General features: G+C 47.8%; 4 protein-coding genes across 4 annotated transcripts; 2 read left to right on the top strand and 2 right to left on the bottom strand.

The window, feature by feature from the left end:
- Positions 1 to 12,328: 12,328 nt before the first annotated feature.
- UCRPA7_4685 (putative fad binding domain-containing protein) lies at positions 12,329 to 13,846 on the bottom strand (the record flags this gene model as incomplete). The annotated part of the gene is made up of 1 exon (XM_007917236.1): positions 12,329 to 13,846. One exon carries the CDS (start codon positions 13,844 to 13,846, stop codon positions 12,329 to 12,331), a length of 1,518 nt encoding a protein of 505 aa, XP_007915427.1.
- A 2,874-nt stretch (positions 13,847 to 16,720) lies between these two features.
- Positions 16,721 to 17,962, bottom strand: UCRPA7_4684 (putative peroxisomal membrane anchor protein; the record flags this gene model as incomplete). The annotated part of the gene is made up of 4 exons (XM_007917235.1): positions 16,721 to 17,458; positions 17,509 to 17,807; positions 17,871 to 17,877; positions 17,930 to 17,962. The coding sequence occupies 4 exons, from the start codon at positions 17,960 to 17,962 to the stop codon at positions 16,721 to 16,723; spliced, it is 1,077 nt and encodes a 358-aa protein (XP_007915426.1).
- A 919-nt stretch (positions 17,963 to 18,881) lies between these two features.
- On the top strand, positions 18,882 to 20,797 carry UCRPA7_4683 (putative hec ndc80p family protein; the record flags this gene model as incomplete). The annotated part of the gene is made up of 3 exons (XM_007917234.1): positions 18,882 to 20,360; positions 20,415 to 20,545; positions 20,596 to 20,797. The coding sequence occupies 3 exons, from the start codon at positions 18,882 to 18,884 to the stop codon at positions 20,795 to 20,797; spliced, it is 1,812 nt and encodes a 603-aa protein (XP_007915425.1).
- Positions 20,798 to 21,883: 1,086 nt separating this feature from the next.
- UCRPA7_4682 (hypothetical protein) lies at positions 21,884 to 22,349 on the top strand (the record flags this gene model as incomplete). The annotated part of the gene is made up of 2 exons (XM_007917233.1): positions 21,884 to 21,988; positions 22,056 to 22,349. The coding sequence occupies 2 exons, from the start codon at positions 21,884 to 21,886 to the stop codon at positions 22,347 to 22,349; spliced, it is 399 nt and encodes a 132-aa protein (XP_007915424.1).
- Positions 22,350 to 23,130: the final 781 nt, after the last annotated feature.

Below are 23,130 nucleotides of genomic sequence, written 5' to 3'. Positions count from 1 at the left end.
TGTGAAGCCGTTCACGGTGATGGCTCCTCCGGCATTATAGGCATCGCCTGACACCGTAGCATCCTCAAAACGACCTTGAACCCATAAAGGAGCATCCTGGCCAAATACTCCAAGAGGAGCTGCAAGTAGATGCACAACGAGTACAAAAAGAAACATTTTGAAGAAGCCAAATGCCATTGCTAGGTAAAACTTTGATATGAGACAGTTGGAGCCTGATCAAGAAGGTGATTATTGAGAGAGAAGGAGTAAGTTGGACTGAGGACAGTCAAGAATGAAGACCTAGTTCCGAACAGCTGTATTTTATAGTTGACGAAGTCAATATGCCTCTAGGACGCCAAATTTGTGAGTACTATGACCGCGTTGTTGAATACACCGACAGCTCTGCACGACGGTCATGCCTCTAATTAAGGCTCTGGACTTGGCAGGATGCAACGCACTCATTTCTCGGTGTCAAACATAGTTGTATGTTTAGGCCATCTAGTCCTCCGCCAGAGTAATAAATGTTAGTTCAGCAAGGGTATCATTACCTCCTCAACAAGAGATTACTACATTTGCAAAAGTGAATAGACCTATAGTAATAAACACAATATCCGAGAGCTTGATGAGTATCATGACTCTTACCATTGAGTATCTTTGCTATTTAAGAATTAACGTTTATTACCCCGGCGGAGGAGTAGGTCAAGACCAGCTTCAATAGTCTGTATCTAAGTGTACATTGAAGTATCGACATGGTTAGATTCCCGTACTCGCATGCGTGTTGCGGCTTGGCAACAGACTGCCGTCAGGGCTGTTTTGTAGATACCGCGAAAGCCGCTGTTCATCATATTTGCTTCTCCGGTGATTAGACGAAGAAAACTTCGGAACATTACTAGCTAAAAACAACAGGATCGATAGAATGTAAGGCCAACTTTTTAACTGCATCGTTATGTTGCTCCTCGCCACTCTGAGGTGGAGGATTGTGACATTGATGCGACCTGACAATGCAATAAGCACGGGGTTCGCTGCCGTGAAGAAATGTGTGCATACGCCTTGACTCGGTGTGGGACTTCGCCAAGCAAAAAGTCATTGACTCCAGACCTGCCTGCCTGCCGAGCCCAATATGAGCTTTCGAAGAGTTAGTGAATGATGATGCTTTCCTTATCACTGGTAGTCTAGGGAAGCGTATTGTAGTCCCAGAGATGATCGGACTTTCATCTCTAAGTCGAGTAGCGGAGGAACACCTTCGATTAGACCAGAATCAAGAGATATTCAAGGTATAACACTTTCTATTTTCGCCTCTCGCGGAGATATCCTGTAAAGGCCGCCGGCAGCTAAATGTTAGAAAATCTCTGTGAGTCTTCGATGGTGTATTGTAATAAAGGCTCCACGAGGGACCCTCACCGGTGTTCATCGATCCGTCCCACTGCGGTATTTTCCATCAGTCCTTCTCTATGTAGTTTGCAACTAAGTAGGGTCTGAGAATTTTGAGGAGGGTATGGTCATCGGCATTGGTCTGGGCGAGCTACGGGACAATGCCGATGGCCCTCCCTCTTCAACGGTACCTTGAGCGGAGGCCACACCGGCTTGTAAGCCCCAAGCCTGGACATGTGAGCCTTTTGATCCCAGTATTTTACCACTTAGATTTTCACATCCACAAGTATAACTGGCGGATCTCAGTATCAAGGCCTGTCAGGATCGTCTGCAATGCTACAATCAAGGGGGCATAGACTTGTCGACTAAGCTTAGATATTTGGCCGGCGACGACCATCACTCATTTCCGCTTGCTAATCATAGAAACATCACGCTGGTAGGGATTTAACGCTTGGTCGTCCGTGGCGACACCGCCGGCCTAGCGATTTGTTGCAGTGCCAAGAGAAGCCAAGAAGTGACGAAGCAGGATTGCGACCTGAATATTGATCTGGGTCACGGTTTGCAAGCACGCAGACCTCAGCCATAGAATATCAAAAAGTGTTCAAGTTCTCACCTTGCAGCGAGAAGAAGAAGCGTTAAGGAGGGTTGAGTAATGCTTTCCAATACCAGATAGGGGTCTTGCCGTACTTATGTTCTTGGCAGTCTGGGATTCTCCTATTGGGCATACCCAGTCCTTGCATGAGAAATTTCACTCCAGCCATTGTGATTAGTAACAATCTTGGGTCGGTCTGTGCATCCAAATGTTACAATATTCTGCATATTCCCCAGGGTTCTTGGGGGTATGTCGTCGTGGTGGGACGGGAGCCAAGAATCCGGTAGATGCACGATGTAACAGGAACTGTTCTGATTCAGGTCCGAGAGGCAGACTAGAGCAGGATTAGGCGAATAAATTGGATTGTACTCTGCAGAGTGGACAAGGCTCTTCCCGTGTGACTTAGAACCAACCGCTTCATCCTTCCCACTTTTGTCGCTGGGAAGCATACACGAGGCTCTCTGTCTCCAAGTTCTTCACCCATCCCATGGTATACCATGTCACGCGTTTTCCGAGCGAAGGCCGGTAGCCCGGATCTCTCAAAGAACATGCATCATGCATGCAAGAGGCAATGGTGCCTCTACAGGTTTTTAATGACCATGCCATTTCCGGTATAGGGATTATGAACTGCGATCTTGCGATATGTGCTGTCTGTAGGAGTTTTGCCAATAACTGCATTTCTATCCCCAGAGCAACTGCATGCCAAGACTGTAGACCTTGACCATTGCTCAAGGTGGCTTATCACATGCGCAGTGATTGGATTTGATTGAGTTTGTGGTTACCGAATACAGTCTTCATTGCGAGATCTTCCATTGTTGCAGGCTCTGCTGGGAGTTGAGGTATAGTCCTCAAGAATTCTCATGTTAAGCAGCTTATAATACATTCCGAACCAGCAATTTGCATCTATGTCAAGACATGACAGCCTCTCCTAGAGTTGTAATTAAATTTCATTGTGAAGTCAAGAGAGTTTAAGACAATGTTAGCGTAGCAATCCAATAGACAGCAGATTATTTCGGGGTACGCGATCCGAGCTCTACATGTAGAGCTATGTCCATCGTTCGGGTCCACCTGGGTCTCCTATACTTTTCAGTAGTAATCAGAAGCACACGAAGCGCGCACAACGCGAATATCGGACCTTGCAACTCTATCTTCTCGTGATTCAAGCCGTCCATTTCGATATCCCCTCCTATCACTGTAGGCGACCCTCCTTATTGATGTGACCTTCCATTTTCATATGCAATAGCAAAGAAGAGAGATGACGCGATGAAGCCTTACATCGCATTGAAACTGTACTCTTTGACTTCGTCTGTGACTGTGATACAAAGACAGGATCTCGCAGGATTGTATCAACGGACATGTTTCCTAAACCGAGATCGCGTCTCCTGTAGGGGGTCTCTTACACGAAGTGGTTCCCTCATTTGATAGTTACCGATATTTGATTTACGGCGCGTGGCTCGGTGAACCAAAAACAGTTCTTCTAGCGGAACAAGATAAAATGGAAGTGATCAGTCGATGATTGTTCCTTTTTCTCTGCTAACCACCATCCGAGCCCCTGAGCTAGTCCTAAGCTATTGTGTAGGGCTACACTTCAATCAATCTTTGCTAAAATTATACTCGTCAGTTTGAACTTCTCACGATGTTGATCCATCGGCTTAGCTCTCTGTTGGTTAGGGCCCTCCTTCTGCGGAATGCTTTAGCCCAAGATCTTCAGTCCAATATTTCTGCGAACGAAGCAGCAGCTTTGAAGCAAATTGTTGAAGATGTGCCTGAAGATATCTTCACAATTGCAAAGGACTGGCTGAGTCCTGAGTATTCTTTGATCTATAAAGTACCTCTACCGATTCCTCCAGTGAAGCAGCCGTTGAAGTATGTATCTACACGTACTACTCGGCAATATCTCTAATTATTTCATAGAATTATTACCAATCCGGTATCTGGAAAAGACCTCTGGTATTATGAAATGGAGATCAAGCCATTTACCCAAGCTGTTTATCCCAATCTCCGTCCAGCTAATCTTGTGGGTTACGATGGCATGTCTCCTGGTCCTACCATCATTATTCCAAGGGGTACAGAAAGTATTGTGCGCTTCATCAATAATGCGGCCATTGAAAATTCAGTTCATCTGCATGGCTCTTACTCTCGCGCACCCTTCGACGGGTGGGCCGAGGATGTGACCCGGCCAGGCGAGTACAAGGATTACTACTATCCTAATCAGCAAGCTGCTCGCATGCTCTGGTACCATGACCATGCAATGCATTTCGTAAGTCTGTCTTGAGTTCAGTTCCATCAATTTTGTGTGGTGTCTTCTAACAGGAACAGACAGCCGAGAACGCTTACATGGGCCAAGCTGGGGCGTACCTGATTAATGATCCAGCGGAAGATGCCCTTGGTCTTCCAAGCGGCTATGGAGTTCACGATATTCCTCTCGTGTTGTCTTCCAAGCAGTACAATGCAGACGGCACTCTATTTTCCACAGATGGTGAGACTGATAGCCTGTGGGGCGATGTCATCCATGTTGTAAGTAGAGCCTTTCCGAATTCCGTGTTGCGATTCCGACTTGTTCTCAACTACTAATTAATTGACCGAATTCTAGAATGGGCAACCATGGCCATTTCTGAACGTAGAGCCTCGGAAGTATCGCTTTCGATTCCTTAATGCTGCTATATCTCGGTCATTTGCTCTGTATTTTGCATTGACTGAATCTCTGAACGCAAAGTTACCTTTTCAGGTCATTGCATCTGATGCTGGGCTTCTAACTCATCCCGTGCAAGTCTCTGACATGGTACGTCGGCTATACACTGATCTCATAAGCCTAAAATTACCGATTTTACTTTAAATATTATAGCTGATGAAAGTGACTAGTATGTCTCAATGGCAGAACGCTACGAAATTGTCTTCGATTTTTCCCCATATGCTGGAAAAGCGCTTGAACTTCGGAATCTCGACAGGGCCGGCGGTATTGGCGTTGACGATGACTACGGAAACACAGATAAGGTGATGCGCTTCATCGTCGGTCAAGAGCTTCTGGGCGGGCCAGACACTTCTGTGGTGCCTCAGATCCTTCGAGATGTCCCGTTCCCAACAGACGTAACTCAAATAAGCCATCACTTTCGCTTCCATCGCTCAAATGGAGAGTGGCAAATTAATGGAGTCGGCTTCACCGACGTTGAGAATCGTGTGCTGGCGAATGTGCCCCGCGGAACAACGGAGATTTGGGAACTGGAGAACAGTTCTGATGGATGGACTCATCCTATCCATGTGCACTTGGTGGATTTTCGCGTTCTCTCTCGGACAGGTAACCGTGCTGTCATGCCGTATGAAGCCGAAGGACTGAAAGACGTTGTATGGCTTGGGCGTGGAGAGACGGTCGTTGTGGAAGCACATTATGCCCCAGTAAGTTTGTCTATTGAAAAACCCTGGTGCATCTATTGGCTTATACTCTACTAGTGGGATGGTGTCTACATGTTTCACTGCCATAATCTCATCCATGAGGATCACGACATGATGGCTGCTTTTAATGTCACCGCCCTTCTAGATTTTGGATACAATGAAACTTCATACATCGACCCCATGGAAGACCGCTGGAGAGCCAAGCCTTACCAAACCGCTGATTTTGCGGCTCGCACAGGCGTTTTCAGCAACGAGGCTATTACCGAGAATGTTCAGTTTATGGCTGGCTTGGATCCCTATAGTCATGTCAATGAGATCAGTCAGGCGCTGGATAAATACTATAGCGACCGCAGTCCAGCAGTAGCACGGGATGTAAAATTAATGGAACGACCTTCTGGATCTATCCCCAGATATCGAAGGCATCAAATATAAGCTAGCAACAGATATATATGCCTTGAAGGAGTTTTCGATCTTGATCAGTGCAATGTGCGCCTGTTTCCTGCAGAGCCTTTGACGTGTATCAGTCATTCGTTGCTGACTTTCATTTCTCTATGAGTGATAAACGAAGATAAGGGAAACGAGGCTACGAGACAGAGTTGAGCCGATAGGAGTCATCTTTTGGAAGATAGTTAGGGAGCGAAGTCGCTTGAGTTCGTCTCAATATAAATGTATTTATTTTATACTAACAGTTATATTGATCTTTCTTTACATCTTACCCTATATCTAATTAGTCTTGCAACATAAGAAATTTGTTTTTATTGGCCTTAGAGGAGAGGCATATAAACGCCTTAGAACCTATTTCCTTTCAACTTGTTGGTCAATTGCGGCTAAGCAAAATTATCAGTATCAATACCAGCCGCTTAGCTAGGCCGTGAAGAGCAAGGTGTACAAAAGTGTTGACGTGCAGATATGCTACTGTAAGCCGCTATCTAACAGTAACTGCCTGGGGCAAAACACTTGCCACTGGGGAGCATTCATATGGCAATAAGGGGTAAGTAAATATCTCAGTACCTACATGGGAAAGAGATCCCGAGTTATTGCGCTGTTGTCATTGAAGCCTAAGAGAAACTCCATTAGTTTTTCAATGCCTGATAGGCAGCCTCTATTGAGACTGAGAAAGCAATTTTTGATAGCATATCAATATGGGGAAATGAGCTCCTGTTAGTCAACGTGATTGATTAATATCATACGCCACTAACAGCTAATTTTAGTAGGCAACGAAGAAATTAAAAGAAACGCGCATGGACAGAATTTAGAATCATTGCCAAGACAAACCTCTCCTTGAAGTTCCTCAATCTACTTAGAGAACTGGGATTGAGCTGACGTATTTTCGGTTTGCTTACTGTCCAGATTTTCAAGCTCAGGGTTTTGGGACAATGGGGTTCCACAAGTGGTCATCGACGCCACAAATTCGCTCATGTTCATATTGACACCCAATGTCAATGCTCGCAAAGGGTCCTCTACCGAGGGCGGTACTGAGGAACATCTAGTATCGGAGTTACGGTTGGCGGCCTCTAAAGGTGCGATGCTCCCTAATAGGGGGACACTACCAGACGGTTTGGCTTGCAACACTTCTGTCAAGGCTCGCTTTCTTCGATTGCTGCTCTTTTCGTAGACTACCTGGTCTTTGTTTTTAGTTTCTGTCCTTTCGTTAGTTGAACGTCGGGTGTCCTTAGCAAAGTGACATACGCTTAGACTCGCCAGCATAAATAGGGCCGATGATTTGGTCACTACTCGTCATTGAACAGACCCTGATGGGAAGATTGACTCCATAATGCCTTCTCGCAACAGCAAGCTTTAAATCGATATCGTGCTTAGATATGAACGAACTGCCAATGAGAATGTCGGGCATTTTCTTGTCTTGGACAAGCAAAACCTGCTCACTTACACGTCCTAATTCGATAATAGGACATTCAATATCAACATTAGTCCACCACACAATTTTTTCATATCCATCACCAAAGCCATAGAAATCATATCCGCCGTTCGTTACCGGATACTTATCCAATCCTAGGGCTTTGGCCAAGTCATACTGTATCAAGCATCGCTTGCAGCCGGTATCTACCAGCGTCTCGACATTTACTGGCCCTGTCACACCATAGACAGTCCAGTTAACGCCCCGGTACCAGGCAGTGACAGGGTCTGTGAACATCTTTTGGAACGGCGTCCTGTCTCGAAAATATGGCGGTCTTGGTAGTCTTGGTCGAATATGCAAGCAGGTACGCAGGGCAGCAGAGAGTACTATAGAGTGTGGACTGGTTGAGGAGAAAAGTCTTAGCAATGGAAGAGATGCTTTCTAGTGTTGTTCAAATTGTAGCTAATAGAAGATATTGCACGTTCTAGAAAACTCTACCTATTAAATATACTATTTCTTCGTAGATAGTAGTCATCGTCCACGTCACTGTACATATGGCAGATGTCTGTCTGGTAGAACTATTTCTAACGATACTTCATAGATAGCAGTCATTGTCCACGTCACTGTATATGTGGCAGATGTCTGTCTGGTAGATTAATAAGATTACTATATCTAATGATACTTCATAGATAGCAGTCATTGTCTACGTCACTGTACGTGTGGCAGATGTCTGTCTGGTAGAACTATTTCTAATGATACTTCATAGATAATAGTCATTGTCCACGTCACTGTACATGTGGCAGATGCCTGGTAGAATAAGGTTACCCTACCCAATATTCAGATGATACCGTCTGATGTCAGACTGTATCGCTCATGGAGCCATCTCCGACTTGATGAACATGGACTCGAGTGACTAAGTAAAGAATTTTGCCTGCAATCTTTATTTGAATTGTAGCGGCCCCATCTGGCTGCTTGGTGGCCATAAATCCTGATGCTCGGCAAATGAAGACAGTTAGTTCAATGGCTCCCTATGCATCGTTCAGGGGATATGAGGTTAGAAAGGATATATTCGGCAAAGTGCATCCTCGATTGCCATCTACTTGCAGGCTACACCTGAATCTATGGCAGGTATCTGAGCAGTGTAGCGGAAGGGGGTCTAACTTGAACTTGTTGTCCCTACAAACACAACTTGGACACTGGCAAAGGCAGCTGTGGCTCCATATACCTCTATCCTTCTAGCTTTGGTTGCCAAAGACATGCAGATTGAGAAGAGAAAGGTAAATAGACATACAAGCCCCACCCGTGTTAAGAGATCATGGACGAATACAAGAACAATGATTGATACCATGGGAATTATGGAGGAAAAGCTAGCCCCGAGAATATCCACTGTAGTGCGTAGTTTCGTGCTCGAATAGTGGTACAAGCACGTTGGCTTTTCACCATTCGGCGCCTTTTCTTCGTCCCCTGCATGTGCTCTCTATCCACAAGATTAGTATCAACTGCTAGGTATAACCCTTAGAGTACACAAACTCGAAATAATCTTCTGGCCCAGTGGAATAAATCCATCCCTGGCCCAGTAATGAGACGGGAAAAATAATCGTCTTCCCCATTGTCTTCGCCGAGAAAGACAAGATCCCGATGATTGGAACTGTCGAACACTGATGGGAACGGTGGCTCGTCTCCCAAATCGCGACCGAGGAACTGACAGTTCCCACCTAGTGACTCGCTGCGAATGAACAAGTGCACCATGTCTCGTTGATGCTCCGACGGCCGTCGCATGGCTCCCACTGATTCGTACTGTTGCATTGCGGTGTCTGCAAGTGGAAGTTATCATCAGTATTTCATGTTCATCCCATTTCAGCAGCACTACATTGACTGTCTATGTGTTCAGTTGCTTGCTTCACTCACAATATTCTCTCAACTTGTTTCTAATTTGCAACGCGAGTTGCCACTGCTTTCCGTCCCCACCGCGCATTCCATGAGACTGCAGATGCCACCATTCCCGGTCATTCAAGCGTATTTCGTCTTGACTTGCATCCAACTGCGCTTGCTGGGTGAAGTCATATTGGAGATCGCACAATTCAGCTTGCAAGTAGAGAAGATCTCGAACGGCTAAGTCTCTGTATTGCTTAAGCATGACATGTTCTCGATCCACCATGAACTTTGCTAGCTGGGAGTAACCCGTGATCGGTAAACTCGCCGGGGGCTCCACGGCCATTACGACGGTACAGACAGAACGAGCTTGGCGAATATGCAACGACCGTTCTACTAGGTTTTTAGATTGTTTTGTAGCTTTCGCTCAAACTGAGGTGGCGAGGCTTTTCAGATAAAGAAAACCGTCGCTGCTTGTCGTAAACCTGTGAAATGTATACATCGTAACACAATTGCGGGTTGGGTGCATAAAGGAAGCAATCAGCCAGATATTGGGCTGCTTGAGTTTGGAGCATGTTTGCTGTTACATGTGTTACCCTTCCATTCCTGTTAGCGTTGGCTTTGAGTTACAACTCGAAAGTGGCTCCATTAGCGACATTTGGAATGAAAAGAATATCACTGAGATGTGAGCGGCTCATTTCGAGTGATACAGTTCTGGCTCCGAGGTGATGGCTAGGTCAAAGGACCATCCTTAGGATGCGTGGAAATGTTAGCCTGTCCAGATGGACGCCAGGTCATGGACAGTGCACTCGGAAAGATATGCCTATGGTCGAGGGATTCTCAACTAAAGATGGTGAAGAACCTTTCGTTTCTTTCTTCTCCAGAGAGGAACTGGATGTTCTGGTGCATCGATTCTATATTTATCGAAGAAGGCTATTACAACAAAAATATACGTCCGACCGCAAAGTCGTTAATGTAGCATCTAGAGACAAGCGCCAATGAGGATATGGTTCAGCTTAGTCTGATTTGAATTTATCAAGTTTCAGTACGACGCCTTTATATGTTTCTGTAATAACCTATGCAAAGGATTTGTTCAGTAGACTTTAAGTGTATTTCGATGCGACATAAACAAATAATAAAGGCAATAGTAGCAGATCATTTATTCAATTTATTTGATCAGATTTAGCTCAGGTCACTCTGTCTAATATACTATAAAATATACAATAAAAATAAAATTGGTTACTATGAAGAGAGACAATGGTATTATCGAAGCGATGGGACTTCGTACTTGATGATATGCGCAATCGATCCGGCGACCCATATAGTTGAACAGCCTCAGGCATCTCAACTTGATGTCGTCCCCTTTGAGATGAACCAGTATCGTGGTCGACGTAAATGGCGTTGCTCTTGCCACTATGTGCATTTCCCATCCATCTGGCAGTAGATTACTCTATAGTAAGTGGGTCTGCGAGGAGACTTTCTCGTGCGAAGCAGGCCCCTGCGGTCGTCTTCCGAAATGAGGATGATCTTCTACCAGGCTTTTGTCCATTGGCCACAAATGCATTATGACTGCTGCGCCTTGTTTAATGGTATTCTCCCGTAGACTGGGCAAGATAATTGCTTCTTCTGAGCCAATTAAATCAAAATTCTCGTCAAATACAAGCGATCCAACAACTTCCACCTGACAAAAACACTGCCTGGTTAATTCTTTCATGCCCTTCGGGTGCGATGTCAGCCTTCAGGAGGGCCCACACTGTCGACTTGACTTGCCGGCCACGTATTTTATTGAAGTCAAGGAACTTTGTCTTTCCTCTCCACGGCATCAGTGAATCACTTCCTTCACCCACGCTCTGATGACTCTACTAAGTGAGGTCTATCAGTCTCGGAGTTGCTAGTTTCATTGAAGGAGACAGCCCGCGCAATTCAGGGTGCTTGAGGTCGAGACTTACTAAGAGGCTGCCGATAACAGAATATGTACTAAAGTGAGCTTTGTATGAAGAGTCTCTCGAATACATTGAAGCTCATGGGATTTGTAAAGCGTTGATTCCACAAGCTTTGATCCCATCTTGCACCGAGGATTTTGGAAACCTGAAGTTCCGGGATCTGATAACCGTAACAGATATTTCTTCATCGGTTCCTGAAACTTGGCAATGATCTCAATAAATGACATCACAATATTGGTAGCAGCATGGACAGTTGCTCGTAGAAGCATCCTATGGCTTCCCATATGGCTAGCTTGCATAAATACTTGTTGCATTGCGCCAAGTTCAGTGATAGCTTCGATGTATTCGATGGATGCACCATTTGAATCCGTCACAGCCATCATTAGGGTCATTGTCTAGGCTATTGTTGTCGATAGAGTCGTTTCAAGTACTGGTGACTTCCCATTCACTGGCGTTTGCTACACCCTGGCAGGGTAAAGTCATATTCGTCTTCTGAAATTTGATGCGCAAACCTTAATTTACCCTCTTCCATACGAGGCTGACCCTAAGGTAGCCACACATGGCACACAGCTAGCTACTAACTATCCATGCCAAATAAACATCAGACTATCCTTATGATTCCAATATTTGCTGAAATATCCTAAAAAATCCGGACTGGTGTAATGGCAACATGGCGAAGGGCACTTGGGTGTAAACTCAGGCCTCCTTGGAGGGCCGCAGCTCCAGGTTCGACTCCTGGGTCCGGGAGAAAATTAGTTTTTCCTCGTTCTCCGCCAGCAGGAGGCTTCAGCATTGTCAGGTTGGAGCATTGTTTTTATTCTTCTTTTTTTTTAATTGAGGAGATCATCGCTTTGGTTTGCCGCGAGAAGGCCTGATCTATGATCAACTGTCGGCCGACTTGCTTGTTCGTGAGACACCCTCTTCCCCAGCAAGCACCACCAGGAAGGTCCTTCTCTCGGGCAAGACTCCCCTATGCTAAGCTGTCCCGAGTAGTGCCTGAGTAGGGCCCCAGAAGCGACTGAAAAAATGCCACAGGCTAGGTTGGGGGGATCAGGATGAGTGAGGACAAGACAGCTTTCGGGCCATACAACAGATCATTCTAATGTTCGCTCGTAGACGTTTTAGCAATATCCACCGTAGCCAGGGTTCAAGGTTCCCGTCTTATCAAACATCATAGCCCAATTAATGAGGAATTCCTACTACACATTCCTGCCTGCGTGACATGCTGTTCATTGTGTCTATATATCTGTTTGGGAATTAGTCTAATATTATATTCCTTATCAATTACAAATCGCTATCTGAGAGGTCCCAACCGCGTTGTAATACCTATGACCCTCCCTTGTACTTCCAGGTCGAATTTCTATGCAACAGATAGTCTTTGCTCTGTATGCTTTTCCAGATACCATACAAACCACCGATCGGTGGTATCGACTTTAACCAGTGGCGCTTACGCTGAGACACCGCCTCATCCACCTTGACCTTATCATACACAGTCGGCAATGATGTGGCGTGGTATTTCGTGCGCAGCTCATCATACCAGCCTCGTCCCTCATACATATCCCAGAATTTATCCTGGTCATAGTAAGTATGGGCGTAGAGCCACTTCATACCTCCTAGCTCTCGCAGCTTTGCTTCAAGCCCTTTGTTCTTTGCGATAAACTCATCAGGTTTCGCAGGACCCCAGCCCCATAGTCCGACGTTGAGCATCATCTCTGGTGTTTCCGTCTTCGTCGCCTCAGTAGAAGGCGGTGTTGTGAATGGATGGAAGGTTGGGGGAGCCCTTCGGCGGAGTGGACAGAGCCAGAGCGGCCAAATGCCGAACTCCTCGGCCGTGTAATCAACGAACCGCTCCGTCGTCTCAAACGGCATGGCAAGGTCTTGCACGACGAAACGTGCGCTCTCGCCGCTGCCATGTAAAGCCCGGTACATCATGCGCGTATGCAGGAAGTCGTCGAGGAACCAGCGCGTGAAGCGATTGAACGGCACCAATTTGAAGTATTGATATGCGGCGGTACCAACCCAAAACCCTCCCCTATCGTATCTGAAGAGGTATTCGGCCAACGGGATATAATCTGTAGGTGCGGCGCCGCCCGCGGACACGTCGCGTGTCCGGTCTTTCACATGCAGGTAAAACCAAGGATCCCATGCGCCACTAAAAGTCTGTGGTTTGGCGTCATCGGGCTTGCTTTCAGTGAGACTACCCGTGATGACCACGCCATGGTCCTTGCTAAACAGGATACCATCTACGTAGTCGTTGCCCGGACGAGCCACCTCCTCCTGCACAGTAGCCACTGCCTCGGCGACACTATGTGTGCGTCTATAGGTGGTTCGCACGAAAGGCTTTGCCTTCATAAGCTGGAGTTCAAGGAGCGTAGTGACACCCAAGGTGCCGACAGCTCCGGCCGCGCCGGTGAAGAGCTCCGGCTTCTGATCGCGCGACGCCGTCACGACCTCGCCGTCTGCAAGAATCATCTCGATACTCTGGACAGTGTCGTCGAAGAACCCATGCTTGAAACTGCTGCTTTCACCAGCCGTGCCCGCGTACCCACCGCCAGCAGTGATGCCGGGGAATTCCATAACGACGGGAGGGACGAGGCCATGCTTGAGTGTGTGCTCGACGAGCCTGTCCATAGGAACATTGGGCTCGACGAGCGCTGTCCTCGTCTGCGGATTGACCTCAAGAACATTGGATAGTGCGCTGATATCCACGACCCGGGTGCCCGGGCGCCGGCCGGGTCGCGTGCTGTTGGTGCTTCCGTGGAAAATCCGGTACGCTTCCTTGCGGTCGAAGAACTGCTTGACCGACGCGGCGATCTTCGTCACGGCCTTGCGATGGCGCTCCATATCGTCTGCTGCCCTGCCCCAGACCAATTGGCTGCCAATTGCCTTTCAGCGTCGTTTCACACTCGTTTCTCTGATTGTTAGTCTCATCCGGTGAAGTCGGGTAGTGGAAGATTTCAACGTCGCCCGTGCGCTAAGAAAATGCCCGGAGAAGGTCCCCCACCTGAAGATGCTAGGCGAGATGATCCCGGTGCCAAGTCTAGACATAGTCAAGATCCGTGAGATACAATACAATAATTTCCTGTGCATAACAGATGGAGACCCATTGTTGGCCTGCTTAAGATGCCTGATAAACTTCTCGAGTATCTGTGATCATCAATGTGTAGCATGCCTTATGAAGTCCTTCTAAGTCTTGGGAATATGTGCACTACCGCTGTCCACCAGCCTGAATGATTATGAGCATGCCACGTCATTTCTCCTAAAATTACATCTCATGTTCTCAATTTTGAGACCCTTTATCATAACTTCGCAATGCTATCTCCCGCACTCTGAGCTGGTACATTGATGCCAGCCTTCTCATATATCCTCCTCTTCATCTCCTGCTCCGCGTATGGCCCTAGCTTTTCAGGCTCAAGATCGATCTCCTCTACCGTCTTCGCTTTTACGCTCGTGAATTTCGAGGCAATGCTACTAGGATCCGTCACGGCCTTCTCGATGAAGCCTATCCAGCCCTCTATACATCTCTTGGACCCGGGATTCTTGGGAAATATCATAGCAAAACAATGAGGCATCCCTTCGTACTCTTCAAACACAACACGCACTCCGTCTTGATGTAGCTTCCTCGCGATTAATTTGTCTTCATCGGATAACAGCTCCCATCCTGTGCAAACATATACCGGCGGCGCACCTTCCCAGCTCTGCGCCATAAGGAGTGTCACTAGAGGGTGTGTAATGAGAGAGTCGGCGACGTAAAGCGCTTTCCTCGGGGGGTCTGTAGGCCAAGCTGGGCACTTGGGCAACTGTAGCGTGTCGAGGCCCGACAACGAAGGCAAGTAGTCAAAATCGGCATTGGACTCGCAGGAGGGCGAGCTGTGCGTCATGTCTATCCATGGCGAAACAGTTGTGACGCCCGCTGGTAGGGGAATGTCACGTTCTTCGCCAAACCAGGTGATCTTGACGTTTTGCCGTCGGAGTTCTAGCACTAACTGCAGCAATGCAAGACTGAGATTTCCCCCGGCGCTAAGGTTATGTCAGTAAATTGACAGTCAGATGAGCGGGTTGATGAAGGGACTCACCTGTCACCCGAGAATAATATATGCTCTGGCTTGACTGCTGTGTGAAATGCTCCAGGCGGAGGATACAGCAGCGTCAAGTAGGAGACCAACGCATCCAGTAGTGCAGCCGGAAAGGGATGTTGCGGAGCCAGTCGGTATCTCACCGAGTAGCATCGGCCGTTCGTCAGCTTAGCCAGCTTCTTTGTTGTGTCCCTATGAGTTGCCGGATCCATAAGCCAATATGCACCGCCGTGCAGGTACAACAGCGTCGTGGGATTCTTAACTTCCTTCATCATTTCGTCGTACTTCTCCTTCTCCGAGATGGAGGGAAGACTTGATTCCGAAGTCGCATCAGCCCGATAGCCAGTCCATTCCGCCTCAACCGAAACGATATCTGGCAACTGGAACTCCAGAGTAAGCATGTCTCCATGCCGCAAGCTGTCAATCGCATTGATAAGAGCGTCTCTTATGCTCGTTTCTGGTGGCACCGGGGCAGCATAAGTGCTAACCCATATCCTTCCCTTGATACCCGGATCTTTGTTTACGATCTTCTGCGTTGCGGTTATGCTCTTGGGGTGTGACGGGTTCAGGAAAGCCCGGATTGTGTTCACTATTAGCTCGGTTTTTAGATCCATGTACTTGGACTGTTCCGACATCGAGAAAAGATGTGAGACGGCCACCTTTGTTATCATTGGGATCTTGGGGAGCAGCTCCCAGACGAGGTCGAGTTTTTCGTTAGACATAATGCCGGGTTGACCGATGTTTGGCAGAAGTATCTAATCACAGTAGACAGAGCAGCAGACGAAGGCTGCTGCAATGAGAATGAACAAGTCCAAACAGTTTTGTACGGATATTAAAAGGCGCTTGAATACGAACAAATGAACCTAAAGCTGAAGAGAAAGAAGATTGAAGAGCAAGCTGAAATGCCAGCAGGTTACAAAACGTTGTAGCATCGCAAAGTGGTCCTCAGATTGGTCAAGAATGCGCCGGGCGACGCTTAGTATTCACGGAGCAATGAGACCGGCAGACGTGACCACCGAGGGGCCATGACGAAATGTGTCAGGACTCAGGGACGCATTACCACCCCACTGTGTTGATGTCTTTGATTTTTTGGGGCGAAACAATGTGCCTCGGCTGCTGAGAATAAAGTTGGATGCAGGCTTGCGATAGGGCAGATCAATCTAAGATGGCCTACCCCTAGGTGCTGGGCGTCCCTCCATTAGCGGGACGGGTTGTTCTTGGTGTCCGACAGTCTTCTACTGTGAGAATGACCTACATTTAGTAGCACTTGGAAGACTGCTGGTGTCCTGAGGCAATCTCCTTCACGAAGCGTTTTCTAGGAGATAGGAATTTGCTACTAGCAGGCGTTTACGCTTAAGATGCAATTCTAGTCAGTGCTCGAATATTTTATTGATCAAATACTTGGCCATGAGCTGATAGAGAGCCGGATGAAAGGTGCGAGATGGTACATAAACAGGAAGACTCCGTTCAACTCGAAAAGACACCACCACTGTGAGTCTGCAAAAGTAATCAATAAATTTGCTCCGTAAAGCCTAGCCTAACCTGTTTGACGCCTTTGACTAGGGGTTGTCTCTTTGTATTATGATACATCCACAATCAAATACATTGCCCTTCCAATGCAGTGTCTTCTCCCTAAAAATTCTTAGGAGCTGCCGCTCGCTTCCTGCTGTGCACTTCCGCTCGTCTCAGTGCCATTCGCAGCCGACGATGAGGCTGCACTCTTGGTTGCCATGGCTCTCTGCCACGCAGGGATGCTAGCAGTTGAGGCTGGAGCGCCAGTACCGAAAGGCGAGCTGCGGCCCAAGCTGGATACATAATCTTGGTAGCCACTTGGCTTAGGCTCCTCTGTAGTCTGGCCGTTGGTGCCATTCGTGCCATTCGTGTTCTCGTCTGTCACAGTCGCCGCTAGCGGAGCAGGAGAGGGCGTCGTTGCAGAGGGCGTAGCATTTCCGTTGGATGGTCGTAGGTAGTTATTGACGCTGGTAGATGTTGCTGTAGGGTTCATTCTCTGAGTGATCAACGTCTTCAGGCTCTTGAGCTCTGCGTTGACCTCGCGAAGTCTGTTGTCCGTGGCTTCCTGCTGTGAGGTCAGGGCCTTCGGGATCAAATCTTTAAGTCCCTGTACGTCATTTCGCACTCTATCGGTATCATCATCTCTTCTTCGGTTTGCAGACTTCAGCTCGCCCATGAGTGTCTCAAGTTCGGAAAGGGCGCTATCGAGGCGCTCGGTTCGCTCCTGTTCCGCGGCCTTGAGGGCTTCGGTATCCTTCGCCAATTGTTCAACCAGAGCGAAAGCCTTCTCGTACTCCTCATCGACGGACTTCTTATCCTGCTCTAGTCTCTCTGGAGTTGGCGGCGCAACGAGCGGATACACATATCGCTTGAAGCTATTAGCGAAAGAGTCCTATTACCTCATCGTGGACCTCTCACCTTGCCAAGAGCATATAAGCCATATCCCACACCTCCGACGACTGTCGCCATGATGAACCAGTCCCTCCAATCTCTCCTAGGAACCTCCGGCGGCGGCGGTTGCCAGCCATATGGGGGATAGGAGCCATAGTACTGTTGCGCGCCTGTTGGCGGAGCGATGGTTGAGGGATAAGTAGGCGCCTGTTGGCCTTCAGCGCGCGCTAATGCAGCTTGGACTTCCTCCTGGGTGAGGTTCTTCGCTTGCAGGAAGGCAATTCGGTTCTCGATCGGTGATGATGCCACACTTGGATCTTTGAGGACTACACATAGAGGTCAGCGACGGGCTACCAGCGAATCGCGAGGCGTCGAAGTCGGCGACTCACATTGGGCCTACGATAAGGTCAGTATGCGCTCACATAATCGAGTAGGTCAGTAAACTTACCGCAGAGGCCACAAGGTCCTCGCGAATAGGCATATTGTCTAAAGGCCCTGTATATGCCTATACCATCGCAAGAGTCGATGCGAGGAAGCGATATGCAATCTCGTCGATAAGGTCGCGTGGAGAAGAGGACGAAATCACAATCAGACTGGATGAATGGACGGCTTGTGACGACCCCAGGAATTGAAGAGGCCGGTTTGGACCGAGGCTCCAAAAGGTGGCCCGTGCCTTGGAAGCGGCTGCCAAGAGAGTGCACTGGGGTGGGCCTAAAACAGAGGGCGCTAGTCATATTAGCGCCGTCCCTGTTTACTCGGGGGGTTTGTTTACTTCTGCACCAGCAACCTAAGCCACACCAAAAGTTCCCCTCCAAGGAATCATCACCAACACTTGCACACGACTTCTATCGCAAAGCTAAATCCAGACCATTCGAGAGCGTGTGCGTTTTCCTGGGCGAGAGACCGTTCTGGAAATCATTGCGACCGTCAAACCCCAGTATCATGTCACAGGAGACCGGCCTGTGGAGTGTCCGCAGGCCAAGGGAGGTATGTCGCGCCGCCATTAATGAATATCATAAAGAGACTATGCTAACTGACACGATGCGCAGACTCTTGGGAATCTCAACTACAACTCGGCAATACCCCAACCGCCATCAGCGATGAAGCGCTCCAACTCGACGTCTGGAGGACAGTACTCCGTCGGTCATGGACGCTCTATGTCGGGATCTAGACAATCCCTCGCTATGTCGCGACCGCCGCAACCACTCTTCCAGCGCTCATCGTCCGGAACAAATCTCGCAGACCTTGGACTTTCGTCCGTAAAGCGCACATCCCTCGCACCAAACAGTGCGACAGGTCTGAGGAACTACACGCCTGGTGCGATACCTGGGCGAGCATCCACCGACGGCGAGCGGAGGAGCAGTGTATACAGGGCGCGTTCATCAACAACGCCTGGTCATATGGGCGGCCACCAGAGTTTCTTTCAACAAGCGCCGCAACCAGCTGGAGTTCCACGAGACCCGCGACCTTTGAAGGACCGCGCTTACCAGACTCGGATTGGGCAGGAACTCCTCGACTACTTGGTGGCGCACAACTTCGAGATGGAGATGAAGCATATGTTGTCACAGAATATCGTCAAATCACCGACACAAAAGGATTTCAACTACATGTTCCAATGGCTATATCACCGCATCGATCCTAGCTATAAATTCCAACGCAACATCGACCAGGAGGTGCCTCCTCTTCTAAAGCAGCTACGGTACCCCTACGAGAAGAGTATCACAAAAAGCCAGATTTCTGCTGTCGGTGGTCAAAACTGGAGCACATTCTTGGGTTTGTTGCACTGGATGATGCAGTTAGCACAGATGTTGGACGCCTACATGACGCACCGCTACGACGATGCCTGCCAGGAGGCGGGAGTCGATGTTTCCGGTGATCACATCATATTCGACTTTCTCAGTAAGGCATATAGGGATTGGCTTGCTATGGATGATGATGCCGCCGATGACGAGGCTGACCAAGTCCTGGCACCCCATGTGGAGGCTATGACCAAGGCTTTCGAGAGATCCAACTCCAAATATCTTCAGGAGCTGGAAATTTTGGAGGGTGAGAATGCTCGGTTGCTAAAAGAGATTGAAGATCTTGAAAAGTCAACGCCAAACCCAGCTGTTCTTGACGATCATTTCAAGATAATGGAGGAGGACAAAATCAAATTCGAGGAGTACAACACATTGGCCATGCAGAGATCAGAGAAATACGAGACCCGCATCCACGTGCTGCAAGAAGAGCTTGACAAGCTGTTGCAGGAGCTGAAAGACGCCGAGGACGAGCGAAGAGGACTTCAAAAAGCCGTGGACGACCAAGGTATCAGCATGCAGGATATTGACCGCATGACTTCTGAGCGGGAACGTCTACAAAAAGGCATTGAGTCTGCAGCGCAGCGTCTCGAGGATGTCAAAAAGAAGGTCGCAGAAAACGAGGTCGAGGCGAGCAGGAAGCTGGATGATCTAGAGCGTATGGTTGACAGATACAACACGTTGGCCTACCAGATTGGCTTGATCCCTGCTACTGCAGTCAACGCGAAGGGCAAGGACTACGAGCTGCGGGTGACAGTCAATGACGGGCCGAATTTCACTGCGTCCCAACTCAAGGGTTCTTACGCCGACGGCTTTGAGAACGAGAGACTTCTCGCAGATCCCGTCACGGGCTACCAACCTGCCCACATCCTCAATCTCGATCTCCGAGGTCAAGTTAAGCACGCTTTCCTCAGTCTGAGGAAGGAGATCTCGGAGAGGCGAGGCCAGGCAATGGACATGATGATGAAAGACCACGAGCTCCTCGACAACATTAAGGAGGCTATGGAGGACAAGCGCAACGAGGTTGAGGCCCTCGAGCACAAAGTGCGCGCTGCTGAGGAAGAACACGAGAAGACCAAAGAGGTGAGCGTTGACAAGTCTCATACTCGTGGAAATAACAAGTTGACAAGTACTCAGGTTACCACGACACAACGCATGGCTTCCGATGCTCAGATTGAGAAGATGGAGAAGGAGCTTGCAAAGATGCGCGGCAACCTCTCCGAATCAGTTCAACTAATGGAGCAACGAGAAATGACCACAAATATCGAGTGAGTTTCGCGAGCATGCTGAAATAAACATGCCCACTGACCAATTATAGGTATGAGCAGCTGACTCTCAAGGCCAATGCCCTTCGCGAGGAACTCCACACGGAGATCATGAAGCTGCTCAAAGAAGTGATCAAGTTTAAGATGCACGTTCAGAAGAACCTCGAGGACTACGAGGGCTTCGTGGCAGATGAGCTTCTGAAGGAACTTGATAGTGAAGAGATGAAGGATGATACCCAGAAGATTGAAATGTGAAAAGCCCTTGTTGTCTGTTAGTTTGTTGTTTGAACGTCTTTCGAGAAGGAACAGGTTGCATCGGGCTTGTTGGAGTACATGTTGGTTGCTACAAGCATATTGTTCTGATAACGGTTGTTATGGTGGCGTATAGATTCGCCTGATTGTACAGATGATGACGAGCATGAAGATACCTGGAAGCAATTAATGATATTTCCGTCCGTCGATTTAATGCTCTTTTTTATTTATCGTTGATAGGAGGGACTTACACCTGCATATGGGTCCGGCACACTCCGGACAAGATCTTCAAGGAAGCTTCTGAGCACATTGTCCCTACATATAAAAGAAGATTGAGATGCCACTTACCACAAGATCATCGGACGACCACAAACAGCTCTACCAAGCGCGTGCGCGTGACCGGGTCGTCACCAATTCCACTCGGGAGATCGTTGCAGGGTTGCCGCGGTGGGCTTGGTCTCGTGCGACGGCTCGGCTAGGAATTGTAAATTGTAGGGAGGGGCGTGGCGTATGTGACATCCCCAGATCCCCATACGTAGTTAATACCGTTAGTGGCGGCTAGCTGTGGCTTGCACATGGTTCCTGCCAAGTTTTTCTTGGCAGCTCGATGACGATGGAAAGGGAGCAATGATTGGATACACCAAGAGACGTCATTATGCCATACCGTTCTATTTCACTATATTATACACTGGATTCTTACCTTTTTTTGCTCTAGGTATAAGTAGTACAGACTTGAATTGGAAAATTGCTATGATACGATAAATTTTAGTTACAAAATACTTTGCGCACCTTTTATTCACAAGTCCTGCCTCTCATTTTTAGCTGCTGCCACATTCATAATGTTTAAAAAAACTAATAGGCGTCATGAACACCCGGAGAACCAGAGCGATAATAGGCGTCGCATGACCTGGGATATTCCGTTAGCTTTCCCTACGCAAGATTTCTGTGTATGAATGCTAATCTTTCTAATTTAGTATTTTGTTTGGGATCATCTTTGCGCTAGCAGTCGCAGAGCTCTGCTTTACCATTGACGCTTTCGTCTATCTTCAAAAGAAACACAAATGGTACTCCAACACTGAGAAGGCCCGTATGGGCTTTCTCATCTTTAGCTGCGTCAGAGCGATTTTCCTGTCGTCCGTTTATATCGGACTTCACTTCTTTCCCATCAAGAACAAGCTTAATCTCGCGCACATGGTCGGTGTTCAATGCCTTTCCTCATAGATTTTTCCAAAAATAGCTACCCACTGACATAATGCTCTAGATATTTGTTGTTCTCTCAACTATCTTTTGGGTCGTATCTGGCGTTCTCATTTACCAGATCTGGCAATATGTTGAGTGCCAAAACAACGGCATACCGAGCAGCGTCGATGAGTTCAAGAGCCAGGTCTCTGGTGGGCTGAGCCTGTGCCACGAGATCAAGATTATCGAGATTCTGGCATGGGTCATCGCCGGCGTCAGCGTCATTGCTGCTATACCTGTTGTTATGACAACCATGAAAATGAGGAAAGAAAGGCGACAAAGACGCACCGGTGGCAAGACGGCGACGAGTGCCTGAGCTCGAGGCTGTGGGGCGAAACGCTCAGTGTCCAAGGCCCAAAGGAAGTTATGTCTCTGGTGACTTCAGGCACAGAGAGAGGATATTCTACTTCAATTGATACGAAAGAGTAAATCAATTGTTTGCCATTATCGCCTTTACTATTTGTTTATGTTGAATTGGGCGACACATCGAGACTCTGTTTAACAAATTCTTGTATATGTTGTTCTAAAAACACACGGAGGCCTCCTGTCTAGCGCATGATTTAATAAATTGAAATCAGACTAAATTGAACCATATCCTCGTCAGAACTTGTCTCCAGATGCGAAATCAATTCCGAGTAAGCAATATGCAAATTCCTTTGACTCGCGTCATCTCTTTTGTTGCAGCCCGCGACATTCTTGGCTCAAGATGTCTATGATAGCTTCGAGCTTGAAAGTTGTAGATTGATAAGCCACATATTGGCTAAAATGATAGATATGAGACTAAATGCATATTAGTGCGTGTATTGATGACTTGATTATGATGTTGCGAAGGCTTGTTGTTTTTGGTATTGAGGTCACACAAACCGTTCTTCACATCTTGCCCGCTATTCTAGTCTCGTAAGACAAGATGCTGTTTTTGATTGGCTTTAAAGAACGCCATAGTACCCAGTTACTTCTAATTTGTTGCCCAATTGCAGCTGGGCAACAGTATCAGTATCACTAACTTGATACCACTAGACTGTGAAGAGCAAGATGTAAGAAAGGATTGTAATGCAGACATGCAATTATATACTATTGTTAAGGATAGGCGCTTGGGG

This window comes from Phaeoacremonium minimum, assembly GCF_000392275.1.
Source record: "Phaeoacremonium minimum UCRPA7 unplaced genomic scaffold PA7_03_scaffold_359, whole genome shotgun sequence".
NCBI classification, from domain to species: Eukaryota; Fungi; Ascomycota; class Sordariomycetes; order Togniniales; family Togniniaceae; genus Phaeoacremonium; species Phaeoacremonium minimum.
The sequence above is the reverse complement of the archived record's forward strand: the minus strand, read 5'-3'. Positions and strand labels throughout refer to the sequence as shown.